At 36.2% G+C, this 22,971-nt stretch overlaps 1 protein-coding gene across 2 annotated transcripts in view; it reads left to right on the forward strand.

Moving 5' to 3' along the window:
• Nucleotides 1-22,971, forward strand: part of EPG5 (ectopic P-granules 5 autophagy tethering factor) — a 98,877-nt gene that overhangs the window by 50,063 nt on the left and 25,843 nt on the right. For both annotated transcript variants that reach the window (XM_012790312.2, XM_012790313.2), the window contains exons 25-31: nucleotides 1,043-1,187; nucleotides 4,065-4,236; nucleotides 5,370-5,532; nucleotides 13,946-14,088; nucleotides 15,321-15,477; nucleotides 17,783-17,977; nucleotides 18,891-19,104. In XM_012790312.2, coding sequence (XP_012645766.2) covers nucleotides 1,043-1,187; nucleotides 4,065-4,236; nucleotides 5,370-5,532; nucleotides 13,946-14,088; nucleotides 15,321-15,477; nucleotides 17,783-17,977; nucleotides 18,891-19,104 — 1,189 coding nt within the window. The remainder of the gene's footprint in view (nucleotides 1-1,042; nucleotides 1,188-4,064; nucleotides 4,237-5,369; nucleotides 5,533-13,945; nucleotides 14,089-15,320; nucleotides 15,478-17,782; nucleotides 17,978-18,890; nucleotides 19,105-22,971) is intronic.

Raw genomic sequence — 22,971 nt, forward strand, 5'->3', positions numbered from 1 at the left:
TTGGGGTTTAGTGGGATCGCTAGGCCTTTAGAACACCTAAAATCAGAAAAGAAAAGGTCCGTAAATCCATAGTCCATATTTAATCACTTGCTATTATGATTTGAAGTAATTCTTCATGTTCATTGATAATTGACATTTTTTTTTTGTTTGTTAAAAAGGCAGGCTATCATTCTAATGCGTAGTGATCACCAAAGTGAAGTAAATATGCAAGACAGCCTAATGGAGTATGAGAAAAGAACTTATATAGCTATTTTTTCTCATTTATTTATTTATTACACCGTTTATTATGAAAAAATTTCATCATGTAGAAAAATAGGCTCAGTAGTATAATGGGCATGCCCTTCTCCTCTCCCTACCGTGTGCCATGTGTCTGGTTTCATCTGTAGCCCATCCATTCCCTCCACCGTATTATCTTGGAGGTAATCCAGGAGCTTGAGGCTTCAGTGAGCTATGGTTGTGACACTGCACTCCAGCCTGGGTGACAGAGTGAGACCCTGTTTCAAAAAATATATGTGTTTATATTTATATATGAACAATAATTTCTTAATATCAAATATCTAGTCAGTGTTTAAATTTCCAGAGTTCCCCCACAGTCTGGATATTGCTGATTTTATCTTCATGGTATTATAGGTTAACATATTTTTCTGTCTCCTGTATTTCCTCTAAATTGATCTAATTAAGATTTGATTATTTTCAACATATTTATTATTTATCTCTTTGAAATTTTCTAATTTTTGCCTATGTCTTAAAGTGTACATAATTTATTAGCTCAATAGTGTATGTACATAATTTATAAATATACATACAGTGGGCCTGTTAAAGTTATTTTTTCTAATCATAGTACCCAATTTAAAAAGTTGTGCCATTACTGCAAAGAATGATAATGTGGCCACTTTAAATGTGATTCATCCTAATGCTGGAGAACTTGGAGTGGACCACTGCATGTTGAAACTCAGTGGTTCACTTTATAGTTAAATATATAGTTTTATATGTGAATGTATGACTCATCTGTCAAAGTTAAAATACTGTTGTTCTGTTCTAGGATCTGTGGGTAGAGTATTTGAACATGGAGCGCATATATCATGAGTTTCAGGAAACGATTGGTCTGTGGATGCAGGCCAAGCTTGAGTCCCATTCCACACCCTGCAGTTTGTCAGTGCAGCTGGACTTCATTGATCCTTTGTTGGGTGAGTCATGTGGGCATCAGCCCCTTTGATTGAGTGAATGAATGATTGAATCAGAGCCATGGAAGGTTGAGGCTCACTCACACACTTTATTCCCTCAGTGTTCATTTTTTTCTGTGATGCTTTAAAAAGACATTTTGATTTACTTACAAAACTGCGTAAAGTTTAACTTTAAATGTAATTATTTTGGGTTTGCAGTTTTAAAATTCAAAAGTCCGTCTTTTTCTTTTATAAACTCTTTTTCTTTGTACCTTGAACCCTTATCATATAAATGGATCATATTCCTGAAGTTTCTAAGTTGCTTTTTTCTCTCAGTACATTTTTCTAGAGAAGCAGTGTTATAAATCATCTGTTAGTTTCTATGTCAGGTCGCAAGAGCCCATTTAACTCACAAAGTTGCTGACATATTTCACAACAGAAAATAATAGAAAATGATATTTGGGGTGACCTGTTAATTTTAATTACTGAATATATATTTAAAATATAGGACATATAATAAAACATAGGACATATAAAAAAATTTTGAAATATAGGACCACAGTTGTTGACCACAATATACAATGTAATAGAACACTAAAGTGCTTCAGAGAAAGGCAAAAATACTTTCTTATTCCAGCTCTGCCACTAAGCAACTTGTGTGAAGAGAGGAAAATGAGAACCTTCCTGGGCTTCAGTTCATTCATCTGTAAAATGGAGATGCTGGACAGTCTCATCTAAGGCCCTAAAATTTTTCCCCCCAACATCTGCATCTTTGCTTTTTTTCCCCGAATAATTTTTTTATGATTATAGAAGTTATATGTGCTCATTGAAAAAAATTAAATAAAAAAATTAAATAAAAATTAAAAAATTTAAATTAATTTATTTAATTAAAATTTAATTTATTTAATTAAAAAAATTAAATAAAAATTAAATAGGAAAGTATATAGAGGAAGGTATGAAAATTGCCCTCAATCCAACTCTATAGATTTCTAATTTTTTTATTCCTGAAAGTTTATTAAATGAGAAGAGCTATATGGATAGATCTGGAAACCACTGAATGCTTTCTGTTCATGCCCTCCCATCTGTAGTGTTTCCTCATTGCCTGAACACTGCTCTAAAAGTTTACTTGTTTTCTCTGGAGCTAAGTACTAAGCCCTCAGTTTGTTGTGGGCAGTGTGCCAGCACTTTATATGTATTAACTCAGTCCTTACACCAACCTTATGTGGGTTATCCTGTTGAGCAGATAAGAAGCCCAGGAAGATGTATGCTGGTTAGGCACCTCGCCCACGCGGACCACGTAGCTGGTATGTGGCAGAGCTGTCTCACTCCAGAGCCCTGCTCTTCACCACTTAGTATCCTGCCTCTTGTTTCTGGCGATCGGTACAGGTTGCAATTCTAAACAAAAATAGGCCCTCGATTTCTAGATAATAAGTTTCAGGTTTTTCTTAGAAGATAGCAGGTTATGTGATAATTATATCAAAGGGTTGAACTTAATGGTTGTGATTGATTGCAGGAAAAATTTCACCAGCACCCTTGCGACACCAAGTTCTTCTTGAACTAAATTTGTTTTGTTAGCTTCAAAATGTTTGTCAATTGTGGTCCAGGGATTACAGCTAAATAAGGTCTGAATTTAAATTTTATCTTTTATTTTATATTTAAAATGTTATTCTTGATTTTTCTTTTATTGTAAGTGATACCAGGTTTGAAAGAGCTCCCAGCTTTCCTTTAGAGTCAGGGCTTATAATGTTGCTTCGAAGAAATTTTAACAGAAATAGTCACAAGTCTTGTGATGAATACCCCACTTTGTTACATCTGTGCAAAGAGTGGTGGTGCTAGTGGAAAAACACCAGCTATAAGGGACAGTGCTGTTTTGGACCTGTTTGGAATGTGAAATTCCATCTGTTTGGGGTATAAACAATACAAGTGTCCGTATGCCAAGTAAAGTCATGGCTATTAAATTTTTTATTAATTTTTCTCAACAAGAATAGAAAATTGAATATTTCGTCTGGAATGAAATAGGAAATTCATAGTAGTGCCTTAAGTACTTGTTGACTTGACTTATTGACATGACTTATTGACTTGAAATTCCCTTGACCTTTCCCCTTCATCTTACTATTGAAAAGATTTGGGTATATAGCAGCATTTTTCTTCGTGTTCTTCAGTTCCCACCTGCTGTGTTGTACGTATGTAGTGTGGTGAAGAGAGAGGGAGAAAAGATGGGAATTTACTGGGCCCCTACTGTATATTCAGCTCTGTACTCGGAGTAGAAATATCAAACATTTAAATTTAATTTACCAGTATGAGACTATCTGTAATCTCAAGCAAAGTTGCATGGTACAGATTGACTTTTATTTTTTTTTTGTATGGCCCTGGACTGCCTATTTGGACTCCATAAATCATTTCTTGAGTGAATGACTAATGGACTGTTTATATAAATATAAGTGCTGAAGGAGCTTATGCCCATGTCTTCATTCATTTTATCTCTTACTACTTCCAGCCCTCCTGTTCAAACCTTGACCTAATTTCAGATTTTTGACTCACTTATATTCATAATGCCCATTCCTTTCCCCTATTCCTATGAATTTTATCTGGATGATGGCATTAAACTCTGGGCTATCTGCTTCCAGCCTATATTCCATTCACCCAATCCATTATCCAGATGATAGCTGCTATCTGTCAAGCTTGCTTAGGGTCCTTCACTAGATTCCCTTTATACTAATATCAAGTCCAAATTTCTCATGCAAGGCTCTCTAGGTTAGTAATTTAAGATGGTAAAATTTTAGCTCTTTATCATTTGACAAGACTTTTTGAGGCTAGTAATCCTATTAAATTGTACCTCATGCTTCTGAGCTCTTTATAATTTACCCATTACTTAATAAATATAACTTAATTTTCTTTCAGCTAAAGAAAGGGTTTTGAGTAACTTGCAGAAGCATGAGGCTCCCCAGCCTCCCCTTGTTCTGCACCCGATGAGGCCTCCTGTGCCGGTCATTTCCTCAGCCACACTACTGAGTCAGAAGGACGCCACCCAGCTGGTGTGCACAGACCTGAATCTCTTGCAACAGCAGGCCAGGTAAGACCATGCACCCTCAAGGATCATTCTCCCGTGTTCTGACAGCCTGGATGATTGAGTACCTGGAGTGGCTTCCTTGTCAGCATTTTCACCATGAGGTTAATTTGACCAGACTGGCTCAGACAGTTCACTTGGTTAACTGAGTTGTGACAAGTCTTTTCATTGCACATTGAAGTTATGTGGCATTCTCATGGACTACCCATTTCACATGTTCCCTGTGGTAGCATTTCTGAGTGTCAGCAGTACCAGCTAAGATTTTCTTACGTTTTCCCTGAGGAGACCTTTAGATACCGGAAAGATGGTGTCAGAAGAGTGTGAAATGAGATTTCCTTGCTTTTGTCACTGCTTTGCTCTCTAACCCTCCATATTCTTTTAAAAATTGATGTAGGCACTTGAAGTGTGGGCCATTTAGTATTTTGAGTTCATGTGGGAGATACAAAATGATCAACTGTTTAAGGTTTTGATTTGAGCTTGTGATCTTGGGAGAAGGAGTATTTGTGGAGTAAGTCTGTTTTATCAACAATAAATGAGCCTTGTTTTTTTTTACAAATTCCAGGTGAATCAGTTGCTTATTGGCAGTTTTTCCTTGGCTATTTTCGATCCAGGCATTTGTTGAGTGTGCCTTATGTGCACACATAAACATCTGCCCGTTGATGTAAGAACAAATACAGTTAGACTAGTATTGACACCCCATGGACACAATTAGCTTTCTTGGTCTTTGACATTTCAGATTGAGTTGCTAATATCTAAAAAGTCATTGGTACTTACAATCAAGGTACCCTTTTAGGATGATCAAATTAGGATTTGATCTTATATATTTGTTCTTATATATTTAAGAGTCCATTTAAAAAATATTGTTGATATAACATAGATTCTAAATGGACCTTTGTTTCTGGCTCAAAAGTTGTCCTACTTTTCCATAAGGCTTTTCCTTCATTTCTTAGCTTTTCTGTTTAGCCTGTCTGCCAGGGAGATAATTGGGGTAAGTCTTGGCTTATACATTTTTGGTCTTTTGTGACTATGGAATACTTGTGCTTTGCTCTGATATAATGCTGGCTGAGGGTAACCAGAAGCCTTCATTACTTATCACATAACCTTTCCTAAGACTTTTACCTTCTGATGATGTTTTTCAGAACTGCAGCTCTTCGGGAATCTCAACAGGTTGCCCTGGATGGTGAGCTGCTGGACACAATGCCCAAACAGTATGTTAATCGAGAAGAGCAGACCACACTACATTTGGAGTGTAGAGGCAGTAGCGGTAAGAAATGCCAAGGAGCCGCAGTTGTAACAGTTCAGGTAAGATTGTTTAAGTGTCTTCATAATTTAGAGAATTTTAATTGCTTTCCTAATATTGGCATATCACTAAGAAAGATTAAAAGAGGTATATAGCACATGATCCTTGCCCCGAGACACTGAATGGTTTTTAGGGGAGCAAAAACACACACACATATATTTCCTTAAGTGCTAGATAAGTTCTACAAGACAGATATTTAAATAGGAATTCAAAGAAAAGCAGAATCATCGAGAAGATTCTTAGAGAGACAGGCTTAACCTGATCTTTAAAAGATTTTGATGGTGCTAGTTTGGATATACAGTTAAAGGAGTGTGGTAATGGAGTGGCTGTGATGTCATTTAGGAGTCAGGGGCTAGATCAGTCTATTTCAAGTGTTTTGGGAACTCACATTGGACAGGTTGGTGTGAATGATCATGGGAGCTCTGGCTGTGTGTTGTGGACAGCAGGGAGCCCTGACAACAAACATGGGAAGGACATGCAGGAAGCAGAGTGGCTGGGAGGAGCCTGCCAGCAGGCAAAGGAGAGACATGCAGCAACATGACTCAAATGGAACTGCCTCCCAGAATTACCTTCTTACACTTTATCCCAGGCCCTGTCTAAACATTTTGCATTACTTTTTTTTTCTCCCAACAACCCTTTGAGGTGGCTATGATCATTATCTTCATTTCTCAGATGAGGAAATGGAGGTATAGAGAGGTTAGGTTACATACCTGAGGTGCCACAGCCAGTGAGTGGTGGAGCCAGGAAGGCCCAGCAGTCTGGGTCCAGAACCCATGCTCTTTAATCGTTGCACTTGACTCCTTCTCCCAGTGGATTCGGTGCTCCCTGAGCTGCGAAAGAAATGCTTGGAGGTGGGCACTCCCTGCTACCCGAATACCTTTGTACACAAATAGCTTTTTTTTAGTTAGCTTTTGGAAATTGAGGAAAATTTATTTTACTCACTCTGGGTTGTCTTTCAAAAGTTTTCCTTCTTTTTCTGCTAATTCACATTTTAACTGTTCTAGAATGTTCTTCATTAATTTCCTTGGGAGACTCTCTTCTCCACAGTGTTTTCTATGCAATAACTTTTTCTACTTATTGTATTTTTCATTATTTTTAAAATTTATTTCTCATTTTTCAACATAGTTGTATACATCTAAAGTTAAGAAATTTGAACTGAAATTTAGGTGGAATTCAACTTATTTTCCTGTGTTTTGTTGCAAATGTGTGACTCCTAAATATTGAATTACCTATGCCCAGGTACTAACTAACTTTATAAAGTTAGTTTTCTTCTGGTGAAATTTTTCACCAGTTATTGTATTTAATAGTAATGCTGTAGTAAGACCGAGGTAGAGTTGTTTAAGAAAGGTCACTTGCTAAAGTAATAAAACTGGAAGAAACCGTTTGCCAGTTTAGGATAAAGCTTATGTTAATGGAGAAAAAAACTAAAAATGTATCTGGCCATAATAAAAACAGGATGTCATTACCAATTTGTGTTTTTCACAAATGTGATATTTTTCCATATTTTGAAACTACTTATCTGTGCCAGGCAGTTAATTCTATATAGAGAAGAGATTCTCCTAAAATGCAGTTTTACTATATGGAGAAGAGAATTCTCCTAAAATGCAGCTTTCTAAGTGAATAGTGAGATAAGTACAAAGAAATGTTTTCCCAACTCTGGCCGATAGCTTGCTTGTGAAGAGTTGTAAATATTTGCTGCCCCAGCCAAAGGACAGGTCTCGTAGCCTGACCTATTAACTCTTAGGGCCTTGCAGTGGAAAATACCACCAGGCAGGCCACTGTAGCTATAAGCCTACCAGTGACTTATACCTTTTCCTTTACAGAAAAAGGGATCATAGGATTATTTGAACCCTCAAATTAAAATTCTTTAAATAATCTTGCTTTGTTAATTCTGAAATTAAAAGGTACACCTTTTCTAAAATAACTTTAAGGTACTTTTGATTGGAGGGAGGTCAGAAAGAAGATTGTTTATGGTAATAAGGATTAATGTGAATATGGCTTAAATATTTTTACAGATGCACTGAGATTCTTTTTGTTTTCCATTCCTAAAAGAAAAATTGGTAATTGCTTGAAGAAAGTTAAAAAAAATAATAATAAAATTCAGAGGAAAAAAAGGAGGTTTTAAAGAAGTCTAAAGAATTTTACAAAGTAGCTGTGCTTTGTGGTCATAACCTCATTAGAAATATTCAGGTTTTCTTAAAGGTTTTAATTTTCTGCTGGCCTCACTCGTTTGCCTAGTTCCTTGACTTTCAGTTCTGTTTGGAAAGATCCAGAAGCTTGACAGCCCCCATCGATGGCTCCTAGAAGTTTAGTATCAATAATAGTGTCTTCTGCAGCCAATGTTTTGCCTCATAATGCAAATGTACCAGGGAATTAAAAATGCAAAGACAGTGAACAACTTTTATAGTTTGAGACTTAAATTAGATTTCTCTGGAAAGTTATGTAGTACTATAATTGCTAATTGAGGCTATCCTGGACAGCATTTGCTGGGTGATACTTCTAGGAATTGAAGATAAATTATTAATTTTTTTGCCTATTCATTAATAGCTAAGAACAAGGTAGAGGAAATTTGAAACACTAAGTGCCATGAAGTTTGGGCATTATTTGTGCAAGTCAATTTCGTAATAGTTTTGCTCTGATTTTTGGCTAAAGATTGTACTTGGATCTGAAGCAATCTTTTACTCAAATGGATGAGTTTGATTATGAGTGACTTTAGTTTTGGAAAGAGAGGTGTTAATGGAGGATAGGAAGGGTGGGCTCTGAGTGTTTATGACTCATGAAGCTGTGACTGGGCAAGAGTATGTCCTGCAAAGGTGGATTGTGTTATTATATGTAAACCTTATTTGTATACCTGTACCTTCTATATACATGTGTCCAATAACCACCTCATGGCTATGTCCAGTGGTTTTGATTGTGTTTAACATCTTTCTATCATCTGGTAAGATTGAATTTCATGTGGTCTTATCTAGTTCCCCTGAATGACTGACCACTTCTCAGTTTCCAGGGTTTCCTCTTCTTCAGCTCAACCCTTAGATTGCTGGTTGTACTCGATTCTACTCCTGATCCCTTTCTTCATATGACAACAGCTGCTCTTGCCTACTCTCTGTACTGGAGTTCTCATTCTGGGGTCTGTGAATGGTCTTTGGAGAGTTGGTGAAGGCCCTGAAAGTGTATGTAAAATTTTTTTCTGGAGAGCTTGTAGAGCCTCAGAGTAGTGATTAAGAACCATTTATTCACATGCTGATGACCCTTTTCTGTTTCTGTAGTCCAGAATTCTATCTTGGATTTCAAATCTAGATTTCCACCTGCTTCCTTAACATTTTACCTTAATGTCTCATAAGTACCTCAAATTTCATAGGTTCTAAACTGATCTTATCTTTACCTTCTAGACCTATTCCTCCTATAGTTCTACATAGGAGGAATACATTCTACATAGGAGTTCTACATTCCTCCTATAGTTCTACATCTAGTCTCCTCAGATGGAAACCTAGGCATCAGTATCATCTCTTCCATATACCACCCCCCACCCCCATACTTTCCATCTAGTTGCTTCCTAAACTATACGGGTTTTGGCTCTGACATGGCTTTAAACTGATTCCCTTCTGTTTCCATTGCCATTGCCCTGTGGTAGGCCCACCTCACTTCTCTCCCTGTCTAGTCCATTTTCCTTTCTATTACCATTTATCTTTTAAAACACAGATCTGATCACATTTCTAGGCTAAAAACTCCCATGGGCTCTCCAGTATCTAAGAGGAATATGACTCTTATGGCCCTTCCTTATCTGTTCTTGGTCTTTTTTAGTAACATCATTTATCTTCTCTCACTTGCCAAACTTCCATTTTCTAGCCACATAGACTGTCTCCATTCTCCAAACACAGCATGCACATTCATACCTTTGTTCTTATGCATATGTTGCATTTGTTCTCCTCCCATTCTCCTGCTCAGCCTTCAGTACTTGGTTCAGACCATACCTCTTCTCCAGGTCTTTCCTGACTCCTCCAGGCAAATTGGGATGTTCTCTCCTCTCTTTGCAGCTTGTGCCTAAGTGCTGTTGCAGCCAGTTGCTCATTTTTCCTATTAGACTGAATTCTTTGGCAATAGGGTCTCCATCCTTATTTATTTGTATACCTGTACTATCTAGCATGGCTCCTGGCACATGTTAGGTGCCTTTTAACATCCCTTGAATGAGTCAGTGAAAACCACCAGCACACTACTCAATTAGTTTGTGTTATAACTTATTTTGTAGCATGGTGAGTTCTATGGCTGTTACTAGATTTTGAGTTACACAAGGTCAGGACTTTGTCTTATTCACGTTTATGTTGCCAGTGCCTCGCATAGTCAGTGCCATAAAATGGAAATGTTTGAAGGAATGAACAACTCTAGATTTATACCCTTCACAAGTTAAGTTCTCTGATTTTAGCTACTTTCTGGAACTTTGTAGATATTATTTGGCTGTGAAAGACGTCACAGAAGTTGGAACTTTTTCCTACTACAAATTAGTAGTTCATTCTTTATGCTTACTCTTGGCCAATTTAAACATGTTAATGCTTTCCATACAAATCTCAACTTAAATACTACACACTGCTTATCTCATGTTTTCACTCTAATACCCAGGCATTTGATCTTGGAAAGCAGTAAAGATGGTTGTACTGTAGTACACCACTTTCTTTCCAGGCCCTGTTCAGAGTACTTTTTGTCACTTGCTTGGGCACTCTCATATCCCTGGTACCATGCTAGCTGCTTTGCTTACATTATTCCACTTAATCTTCACAGAATGAGAGTGAATTCAGAGAAACAGGTTCAGAGATACTGTAAGACTTGCCAAAATCACATAGCTAGCAGGTAACACAGGCAGAATTCCAACCTACAATCATCTAAATTCAAGACCCATGCTTTTCCCATTCAGCACTGCCAGGCATTTTGCTTTAGCTGCTTCAACTGCAGCTTTTTTTTTTTTTTTTTTTTTTTTTTTTTTTTTTTTATTTCGGGGTATTATGAGGGTACAAACATTTTCTTTCAGCTGCAGCTTTTGAAGATTTACTGTGTGATTAAGCTGATCATGACAATTTAACTTCATAAAAATGAACATGTATACATATGATATTCTCTTTGAGTCCATGTGATGGTACTGCTATCTTTTTTCAGTGATTAGAGAATCCATGGTCTTAACTGAAAACTCTGGATTGGATCAATTTTTTAAAATTAGCTTCACGGGAGATGATTTTATATTTTAACACATTGACTGCCAAATTAGCTTCATGGGAGATGATTTTATATTTTAACACATTGACTACCACAGTAGAAAAAAAGTTTTTTTCTTGCAGCCAATGATGTTTTATTATGAAAATAGAATAAAAACTTTGAAAACAAAACGATCTTTTCTAATTTAATGAAAAATTTATTATTTTTTATTCTTTTCTCTGAGTTATATGCAACTTGAAAAATAGTTCTCGCGGCTCCCAAGGTAAAGAGACGTGTGAATTACATATGCTTCATAAGCTCTTGGGCTCAAAACTAGCATGAGTTAAATACAACTCACATGGCAGTTAATGTGTAAAACATAATTTTTAGTGGTTCTTTTATAAAAATTTCAAATTATATCATGAGAATATTTTACTACTTAATAGGATTTTTCTGGGAAAGACTATCCTGGAAATTTCCAACCATCTGCAAGTCTTCGAACTTTGTATAGATTGTTTGGGGCACACAAATGCCAAATATATTTTATGGGACATGAAACGTGCTTCTTCTGTGTTCTCCCTTTCTAGTAGAAGCCTCTAATAATTCTGTGATATTCCCTGAGGAAGTGGGGTGATTTATAATTAGGTTCCTTTTGTTGTACTTTGGTATTATGGGGCATGTTTGCTAGACCCAGGATTGATTTATTATCATGTGAAAAATTTGTTCATTTCTAGAAATGAAAGGCGGAAAAGACCCAGAGAGGGCCTCACCTTATTGTAAAAACTTGCTGAAGGACATGCTTTGTCCAGCTTTTAAATTTCTTTGTCTACTTAAAATGAGTCAAGTGGAGGGGCTTCCACCATATTGCTTTGTTCTATTATCTACAACTTCTTGTAATTATGAGCTGGTAGTCATTCAATCACTCTCACCTCTGTTCTAGTAAGAAAAAACTTTCAACAATGCTGGGAATAATGAACAAAAATAAGTAGACTAAAAAACAGTGATAATTTGGGGATTTTTTTGTTTTTTTTTTTTTTTGGTGAGAGTGCCCAAATTTTCCTAAACTAGTTGGTTTTATTTTAGTAGTTTCTACAGTGTAGGGTGACAGTTTTAAAATTTGGGTTACAAAGTGGTTTTAGTCCTGTCTCTGCATTTCCTGATCAGGTGGACCTCATTTCCTTTGTCTTTCTGTTTTACTTCCCTTTATTCTCACTATCTCACTATCCCCTCGGATTCTCACTTTTCCTTTCTATTTGGCTACTTTCTCTCCAGGCCAGCCAACGGTATTCAGTGACACTCAAAGTCCCAGTCTAACTGTAGTTGGTGACATACTGGACAAAAAAGCTAACTGCACATACTCCTGATCACATTTTAGGCTATTAAACAGTGGTCTGTTATTTGAAAGATTTCAGATTTAATTTAGATATGTATATTGATTTATTATGTAGTTTAATGCAAGTAATTTAATTTTTTATCATTTCTTTCTCCAGTAGCAAAAATTAAACTAATTATTGTTAACATTATATGTTCTTATATATTAACCTTAATGCATTTTGATCTCATACAATTTATTTTTTATAAAGAAATTTTGTGAAGATTTTGAATAAAATATTGGCGAGTTTTTATAGAACAAAGTTGTTACTATCATCACAATCATAAAATGTAGGGGTTCAGTGTACTGTCAGTTATGCTGTGCTAGAAAGTAAAACAAAGAGGATGGACCATTGCCCTTCAGGAACTTTTGATATGGAATTTATGGTAATAACCCTGGGACTGATAGGGGACCTACGGGCCTCAGTTAAATAAGTTTGTGAATTAAGTGTTGACGGTATTTACAAAGGATACCTGTAATCTTTGTGGTGGTGGCTGAAGACTGGGTTTGAGCAGGTGCATATAAAGGGAAAGTGTAGACTCTGCAGATCACCCATGTCATTGGGGAAGATCATGGGAGGAGAATGTAGGATTTAAAACTCCTGCCTTCTAAATGTTGTCATCTCTTCAGCATTCTCAGCTATACCTGCAAGATAAGCCCAAACTCCTAGCCTGCTATTCAATGTCTCCCCAAGAACAGCTCCCCTGCTCCTTGGTCTGTACTGCACTCTGCACCCCTGACTCCTGGCTGGGCTCCTCCTCTCTGTCTCCCTGTCCTCTCATCCCCCACAGCTGTCACATGGGTTCTTTGTGTTACTGCCTGGGGCCTAAGATGTCCTCTCCTTTCCTCTGCTTCTATCCACATCCAAAAAAGGAGATTAAAAATGCACAAACAAAACTTGTTATCATATAGATCACCATCAGTTAGAGAAAGGATATATTAACAACCCCTAATAAGTAAGAAAGGCATAGTCTTAAAAGAGGATAGTCTTACATTGAAATAAGTTTTAGTATTTTTTTTTTAATTATTTTTTTTATTTTGGCATATTATGGGGGTACAGATTTTAAGGTTTCAATAAATGCCCATTTCCCCCCCTCCCCCCAAAAGTCTGAGTCTCCATCATGACCATCCCCCAGATGGTGCACATCTCACTCACTATGTATGTATATACCCGCCCCCCTCCCCCCTCCCACCTGCCCAATACCCTATTACTGTAGCACCTATGTGTCCACTTAGGTGCTACTCAGTTAATACCAGTTTGCTGGAGAATATATCTGGTGCTTGTTTTTCCATTCTTGGGATACTTCACTTAGTAGTATGGGTTCCAGCTCTAACCAGGAAAATATAAGGTGTGCTATATCACCATTGTTTCTTAGAGCTGAATAGTACTCCATGGTGTACATATACCACATTTTATTAATCCATTCTTGGATTGATGGGCACTTGGGCTGTTTCCACAGCCTTGCAATTATGAATTGTGCTGCTATAAACATTCGAGTGCAGGTGTCTTTTTTGTAGAGTGTCACTGGATCATTTGGGTAGATGCCCAGCAGTGGGATTGCTGGATCAAATGGTAGATTCACTTGTATCGCTTTAAGGAGTATTTTTTTAAAAGGTCAATAAACTCTTTATTTTTCACATCTTTAAGTTTGACTTTTCATGGAAAACCTGAGATTCCTGAACAGTGTTTTGATAAAATTTTCCCATCCCTCTCAGGTTCAACTGAGAGTTTTAAGTTAAATTATGGTTATTAATTGTAATAATATTCTCTTCATCATATGCTAAGTGCATTTGTAATGAAATATATGTTCTGGGAACATGGAGGGGGAAGAAGATCTGTTGACCACTTTACTTTTTGGTAGTTTGAAGGGATGAATAAGAATGAAGCAATAAGCCAACAGCTTCATAGTTTACGAAAAGAAGTGAAACAGTTGCAAGCAGAAGCTGTTAAACCACCATCACTTAATGTTGTAGAAGCTGCTGTGCATGCAGAAAACTTGATTACGTAAGTTTTTTTCTCCTTTTTATTATTTTTTTCATAAGCTAACATCATAATTATGTGCTTTTTGAATACCATTTTCTTATCATTAACAGTAATCATACATGCTACTAACCCCCCAACCCATTAATGGAATTTGTACAGAGATGAACAAACTACTGCCTTTGGGACAAATCTGACCTTCCACATATTTTTATAAAGTTTTATTGGAACATAGGCATCCCCATTCATTCATAATGTCTATGGCTTGTATGTTACAAGGGCAGAGTTGAGTAGTTGTAACAGAGACTTTATGGCCTGCAAACCATGAAATACTATCTGGCCCTTTTACAGGAAAGGTTTGCTGACCCCTGAATTATGAAACATTACAGTGCATTGAAATTCAATCATGGAGAGATTTAGTGTTTAAACTTTCTATCAAAGTCACATTTACCCAGGAAGCCATTATTGTCAACTCAGATTATTAAAGTTCACAGTATAATTGCTTGGAGAAATTGGGGCTCTCAAGTATAGTTGTTGACTTGCATTTGGCCATTGTGGTTTTTACTTGGTTTCACTGTGGCTTATTCTCACCTCCTCTTTCTTCCCAAAGCCACCAAGAAGTGACTGGGGGTTGACTTGCTGCCTTTTATTTTAAGGTGATTGACTCCACGTTCTGATACAAGTAGTTGATTCCCTCGGTAGAGTGGAATGATGTGTGGAGGCGAACATTGAGATTAGGTTGGGGGACTTGAGAGGGAGAAGCAGATCAGGTGAATAGGAGGTTGATACTTCTTTTTACTGGGAAAAGAACTCAAAAAAGTATGAGAATTAGGGATATCTTTATTCTACCATCTTATTCTATATAAACATATTTTCCTTAACCTCAGTCAGTGTTTTGGATTTTAAAAATGTAGAGAAATCAGAGTTCTGTGTGTAAAATATGTATTTATAAGAAATACAAAAAGTTAAATTATGAATTATATATAAAACATGAATAAGGGTAACACTGTTAATTAGTCCTTATAATATAGCTGATTTTTTCCCCCTGGAAAGCATAAAATGATTACTATGTTTTGAAAATAAGTTATCAAGTAAAATTGAAAGGTACATATTTACCCCATGAAAAAGTTCTAAAGTGACATTTGTATGGGACTCTGAGGACTTGTAAGACTATTCCCTTGTAGTGTTTCAAAGAAACCCTTATGAATTTGGATTCTTTTACTGTAGACCAGTGTCTTATCCACATTTTCCCACAGGGCCTTAGTGAATGCCTACAAGTTGCAGCCTACACCCGGGGTTCAGAAAGTTGGCATTAGCCTTTTCTTCACTGTTGTGGATTATGTCAGCGATGAGACACAGCGTCATCCCCCCACAAGGCAGTTCTTTACTTCATGCATTGAGATCTTGGGACAGGTAAGATTATTCTGTATTTTTAGCCTTGATGAAATTCAGTGAATTCATTAGGTGGAATCAGCATTGACTTCAGACTAACATTACAGGTTCAGAGTTTTACTTAAGTCAGAACCCCATTGGAAATGTTGGGTTCTCAAGATGTGATTAGAATTGTTGCGATTAGAATTGTTGCTTCTCATGCAAGAGATATTATTTATTTTAGAAGGTCTGGGGGACATCAGATTCTATCATACATTGTTGGTGGTGTTAACAGTAACATTACTGAAGGTCTTTATCATTCATAAAAATACTTTCCAGTTCATTATTTTGTTTTATCCTCACGGTAATTCTATGTGGTTGATATCATTCCCATCTTAAAGAGGAGAAAACTGGGCTCTAGAGGATTAAAGGACAGGTGTAAAGAATATGGCTGGTGAATGCTGGAGCTGACACTGGCTCCCAGGGCTTCTGGCAATGCTCAGTGCTCACTTCGGCTCACCATAGCTGCTGCCTCCCAGTTGCTATTCTTGGTCAACATTTATTTGTCTATGTGGCTTACAGTTAACTATATGGATTTTTAACAGGGGCAAGGGCAATATGTCCATGTAGATTTATGCAAAATGTCATAAAAAAGGGAAAACCACTTGTTTTTTAAAAAAATATGAATACTAATTAACTATGTACTCTCATCCAAGTTCAATTGTATGAGTATTTATTGGATCTTTATAAGGAACTGATACTGAGCAAGTATTATAATCAATTTTTTTCTAAGGAGTTTTTCCCTTGGTCATAAAGTTAATGTGTGCTTATTAGTAGCAGTGCAGACAGTATAGAAAGTATAAAGAGTGAAAAATTTCTCATATCCTAACCATGTAGAGATACTGGTTACATAGTTAACATTTCATTAATTTTTCTTGTGTATGTATGTGTATTAGTGTTTGTATATATAAACATATGATATATCATGATACAGATGCACACTTAAAAATGAGCACATAATATTTTATAACCTACATTTTTCATTAAACACATCATTAGACATTATTTCATGTTAATTAATATAGATTTTTATCATGATGCTGAACATCTGAAGTGTTCCATGACACGGATACATTTTAATGTGTGAGCCAGTGCTCTCTGGATGAATATTTAAGTAGTTTTTTTTGCTACAGTAAGGCTAAGGTAAATATACTTGTACACCGTGGTGAGCTTGTTGGGCTATTTTCTTTAGGATAATTTCCTAGAGGTAAGATTGCTGTGTTAAAAGAATTTGATATATATTGTGTATTTGACATGTATTGCATAGCAATTAATGTATATTGTCACACTGTCCTCCTGGGAAGTTTGTGCTTGTTTACACTATCATAGTAGTGTTTGAATTTTTTATTCTCTGTATCATAACCAACATTAGAAATTATTCTTTTCAAGTTTTGATAGTCTGGTAAGGGAAGTGGTATTTCATTATTTTAATTTGTATTGCTTTAAGTATTTGTTAAGTTGTATGTCTTTTTATATATGTATTGGCCATTTGCACATATTTTTGTGAATTGCTGGTTGTCCTTTGCACATTTTCTGTTGGAGTTCTGATTGCTTGTTTTCTGATTGCTTTGAAAGAGCTCGTTAGACTGCTAACCTATTATCTGGAATGTGCTGTAAATACATTTTTCTAGTTTGTCATTTTTTTCTTTAAAATTTTATGATATTTTTGCTTTATAAAAGTTAAAATTTTAATATGTTCAAATCTATCAGCCTTGTCCTTTATTATTCTGCCTGTAGTCAATTTTACCAGAGCCTTTCTGACCCTGAGATTATTTAAATATTTGCTTATATTCTAGTACTTTTTAACGTAAGAACCAATTTAAAACAAGGTGAAATTATCCTGATTATATACTAATTGTGAACGTTAGCTTTTGAAAGGTATTAAAGCCACATCTCAATAAAACATGTAACTTGGATGTTTTGTTTTCTTGATGTAATGCAACACCATCCTGGATGCTTAGTAATCGTGGTGGGCACATTGCAAATTTTTAAATTCAAATTACCCCAATATTTTAATCTCTTAAAAATTTTGTAGTTCAGTTAACTCAGAATTTTCTGTATATGGCTTGTTCAAATCAGATTAATGGATTATCCAGAATTTTTAATGTTACCTACATTGAAAGTGATAGTTTTATCTATATTGATTTTAATACCTTTTGATTGTTTTATATTTTCATGTAGAAAAAAATTCTATTTACTGTATTTAGTACCCTTAAAACTTGCTTGCTTAAATTAAGGTTGAGGAGGGGAGAGTTTGGTGACAGTTTCTCTTTTTATTTTTTTCAAGGTGTTTATCAGTGACACTAAATCAGAGTGCAAAAAAGTACTTCAGACCATTCTGAAGAATAGAAGGCTCTGCTCTCTTTTGTCTCCTTTCTTCACTCCCAATGCTGCTCCTGCAGAGTTCATACAGCTGTATGAGAAAGTGGTGAAGTTTCTAAGTGAGGACAACAGTGACATGATTTTCATGCTGCTAACCAAGGTGAGATGTCATTCAGTCCTGACGTTATTGTCGAAATGTAGAAATGATTGTTGCTTCCCAGTCCATAGACATGAAAGGACCCCTGGAGTTTTGTTTTCAGGTCGACCACAGGCCAGAGGCCTTTTTGACATTTTGCATGATCTTTGAGCAGCCTGACCCCACAGCTTCCTCTTTTGGGGTTGGAGTGTTGGTTTTGTTGTGTAGGATTGTCTTATTCCACATAGCATGAAAAGGACCTCTTTGAAAACTTAATACAGTTTTGAAAATATTCATAATAGTAGTTTAGAGTCTTAGCTATTTTGCCTCCATTGTATTTCTCTGATATCTGAAAATACTCATAAAAAATAAAAACCTTGGCATTTTTTAGGGCCTGGAGGCTGATCTCAGTTTGTAATAGAGGAGAACATGTTTTATAGTTTGGGATTCTAGAAGGTAATATCAACAGTCTAAATTTACTAAGTGAAATAGATAGGTAATTGATAAAGACTATGAAAAATTGTTCAGCTGTTAAATTGAGACAGTTCCATAAAGTGGCTTCTTGTTTGTGGCACTGTGACCAGTAGAAGAGAACTACAAAGTTCTGATTCAGGTCTTGCAGAAGAATTTTGCTATAATAAGACAGATAGAAATGCATGTATCTTTCAGGGAACAGAATAAAATTATAAACCAATAATAAATAGTCGGTAAGGTTTTTAAATTATAAGAAAAGCACACAAAACTAAGGAAACTCTGCCTCTGAGATTCCAGAGAATGAAGGAGAAATGGCATCAATCAATTAGTAAACTCTTGTATTCTTTTATGCAGTTATGTACATTTTAATTTCAATTTTTATAAAATGTTACACAAAGACCTCTCTCTACTTCAGTTAATTTTCTAGTATAAATAAAAACTTCTCGTTTCTTTTTCTTTTTAGTTCGATCTTAAGCAATGGTTACACGCCACTAAACCTCCTCTATCTGATCGTACCAGGCTGCTGGAGTTCATTCATTTGGCACTTACTGCCTGGGGCCTTGAACCAGATGAGGATATTTTGATGCCATTTAATCTTTTCTGTAAGCACTGGACTTACCTTCTTCTCTACCAGTTCCCTGACCAGTACAGTGACATTCTCAGGCTGCTGATGCAAAGTAAGTGTCTTCATTTAATTGTGACTAACTAGATCTCAGTGAATATTGCTACAGATGTTATTTAAAAATATAAAAATAATACGAGTACAGGAGTTTACTCACTAATCATCACCTAAAAGGCTGGTTGAACAGTGCCCATAAAGTTATCTGTAAAAGTGGTCAATTTCTGTCCTAAATGTTAGAATGGGCTCTAATTGGGTAAGGCAGCACGTAGTGCTTGGTATTGGAGTCCATGGTTATGCCTCTTTACCTTGACTTTGCAGCTATCCTGAAGTGGTATGGGGTGGGAGAGGGCTTGCCTATAATACAAATGACAGATGTGGTCAGGGAGGGAAGTTGCACCTTTACAATACATTTAATATGCAACTTGGTTTCTTTATAGTTGCAAAGAGTAAATATATTTTGGGGATTTTTTTTCCCTTCTAATTTTTTGACTCCAGTTTTTTGCAAATGAATTTTATCCCTATATAATGATAGACTGTATTATATTTACCAAGGGAAAGAGCAGCATTAAAATTTCCACGTTCTCACTATTCCTGTCCCCTCTTCCTGCAGTTTTCCATTAGAAGCGTTAGAGGTTAGAGGAAGAATGAATGGCATAGGCTTTTTTATTTTTGGAATTTAATTAGGCAGTAATTTTATTGAAATTTGATAAATGAAATAGTATTTAATTACTTTTTTCATGCAAACCTCAAACTGTTTATAGATGTAATCTATAAACTAAATTTTATAGTTTATAAAACTGTAAAACTAAATTTTACTAAAATTTAGTAAAACTAATTTTTAAATTAATAAAACTAATTTTTACTATAGTAAAACTAAATTTTACTATATATCAAATCTTTGTGTTACTTTTTTTTTTAATCCAATGGAGATTTAATTAAATAAACACTTATACTACATGGTGTTTTCAATATAAGTCACAGTGTTAAGGTTAACATAACCTTATAAGTTCAATATAAGTCACAGTGTTAACATATCCCATGTTAATTATAACAAGCTATTTATTCATTCATTCAGCAAATATTTGAGTGCTTATGATGTGCCAGGCACTGAAGATGCATGAATGAACAAAACAGAAAAATCTCTGTATGTAGTAAATATTATTAGTATTTTAAGTGATGTTTAACTTGGGCAACATAGAGTTTCTTCAATAATTTCCACCAAGTTTCCTACATTTTAAATCCACCATAAACAAGTTTAAAAAGAAATTTTTTTCCAGTTAGTATTTGCAAGCATATGTTGCTGTTAAAGCATAGAATGGTAGACTCGAATAAAGAAACTAAGAATTTGCTCTCAAGGAGCTGGTACCAGTTGAAAGGAAGGCAGCTTTTCCATGGATGGGGATAGAGGGATGGAGGGGGAAAGTAAAATTAGAACTATGTATATTAAAGCATGGGTGTATGATAGTGATAAACACCTTTGACTTTTAGAGACAGGCCAGTAAGTTTTGAAAGTTTTTTTGTTTGTTTAGTTGTTTATTTTTGTTTTTATTATTATTAATTTTATAATTATTATATAATCTTATTCTTTCCACCTGGAATACTTCATCCCTGGGACACTTTTTCTCTGTGTCCACTTCTCTGCCTAGGAACTTGTATATGTTCTTTAAGAACTCAACTCAGATGTCACCTCCTTTGAGAAGTCTTCCCATATCCCATCTCCCCAAGCCTCCAACCCTCTGGCATCCCACAGAAATTTGCTCATATTTCTATTGTAGCCCAAGTTATATTATAAAGTGTTCATTTTCATACCTCCTCCTTGTACTAAATTCAGAACTCCTCGAGGGCAAGGACTATGTCTAATTATTCCTTGTGGTTCCAGTGCTTAGCTCAGCTCATTGTTGGTGCTCAGAGAAAGTGAGATTGAATGAATCAATCGTCACACCTTGAGGACCCTCTGTCTTACCAGATACCATGCTAAGAGATGTAAAGTTAAAAAGATCAGGTCTTTGGCCCCTTAAAGTTCATAAACAAATTGAGGATGTGTTCCTATCTTTCAATTCTACATTATAGAAACCCAACACAACTGGCTTGAAAGCAAAAAAAGAATGTGGGCAGGGGACAGAATTTATTTGTACTAGGCAGGTTACTTTGATTAATAGTTTTAGGAATAGCTGAATCTAAGATCCAAGGGTTTCCAACAATGTTATCCTTCAGATTAGGTCTCTTTCTATAACCTGATCTTGGGTGGCTTCATCCTCAGGAATTTTTTTTTTCCATGTGAAAGCCCCTCACAGCTCCATGTTACATCCAGTTGTAGCAAAAATAGAGCTTTTTATGCCAATGGTCCTAGCAAAAGTCCTAGGAGTAATTCTCAATGCTTTTAATTGATTCACCTGCCCTTCTGAACCCTTATAGTAACTCTGAATAGGCCTACATCACATGCCTACCTCTGGATTTGGAAGTGGGGTTGACCCCATCCAAATCATATGGATTAAAAGTGAGGGAAGGTTGATCACCAGAGGAAAATCAAGTTGCTATTACTAAAAAGAGGAGAAGATATTAGGCAAGCAAAACCCAACACATGTCCTCCATAGAGAAGATGTCAGTAATTATATGGTAAGGCTAGGAGTGATGCCTGTCTTAAGTGCTAACAGCCAAAGATTAGGTAGGAGAATGGATCACTTCAATGACAGCTGTTCACAAATGCCTTCTAGGAGGAAGCTTATGAACTAGGCCTTTTGGACAGATAGGATTATGGTAGGAGAAGATGAAGAGGCCTTTCATATACGTGGAAAGGCATGAACAAAGGCAGGGAGGTGAGGATCCTTTGGAGGTTTTCCAAGTTTGCTGGGAACTTTTGGGAATTAAGTCTGGAACTTTGGTTGGGGGCTAGATCTATACATAGTCTAATAAATGCTCATCCTTTATGCAGATTTATTCCATATATGATCTCAAAAAAGAGTAATTTTGGCAGGTACCAGGAGTAGGATTATTCTTCCCATGTTACCTATGGGGCAAGTGAGGCCTAGTGCAATACATACCTGCTGAGAGTTCACACTCTATGTCTAGTGACAGAACAGCACAAGAAGCCCAGTTTCTGTCCTCCAGCCCAGGACTGTGCCCCTCGCCCCATCCATAGTAAAAATAAAACCTAGGGTTGGAAATCACCAGGACAGCAGCTGTGGCTCAGCCCCAGGGCCAGTCTGAGGACAGCTTTGCAGGAAGCTGTGGGAACAACCATATAGGCAGAAAGAAGGTATCTGACTTGCATAATGGCTAAGAGCAGAGACTCTGGAGTCAGGCCTGATTTTGATTCTCAGTTTCATGAGTTAAGGTGTTACATTGGGCAGATTATATAACTTCTCTAATCCTTAGTTTCCTCACTGTAAACAAGGAAAAGAACAATACTTATAGAATGGTTCATGAGATCTGAATGAGGTATTGCATATTAAGAACTTAGCACTCCCTTCCTCATCTGGGCCTGTGTCTTCTTCCTTGTCTGGTCTCGTCCAGTCTGCTCTCCTCTTTCTCATCCTGTGTGGTCTCCTCTTCATCTTCCTGTCTGGTCTCCTCTTCCTGTGCAATCTAGTCTCCTCTTTTGATCTCGTCTCCTCGGTCTCCTTTTCCTCATCCAGTCTGGTCTCCTCCTAAAGCTTTCTTTGTGTTACTTAATAGGAGTTGTTAATGGGTAAGTTAAAGATACAGTGTATTGGGTTACCCAAAGGATCCTGAAATATATGATCTCTCATTTTCAAAGCACTTCAAGTTTTCATTGTTTCCTACAGAGGCAAGTTGCAGAGTGGGTGGAGAGTGGTGGAAAAGAAATATATGAATTTTAATGAATATGTGCATACCTGATTTTTGTTCCAAACTTTAAAAATTTGATCAAGTATGTATTGTGGGTTTTTTCCTGAAACCTTTT

The sequence above is a fragment of the Microcebus murinus genome, chromosome 17 (assembly GCF_040939455.1).
Source record: "Microcebus murinus isolate Inina chromosome 17, M.murinus_Inina_mat1.0, whole genome shotgun sequence".
NCBI lineage: Eukaryota > Metazoa > Chordata > Mammalia > Primates > Cheirogaleidae > Microcebus > Microcebus murinus.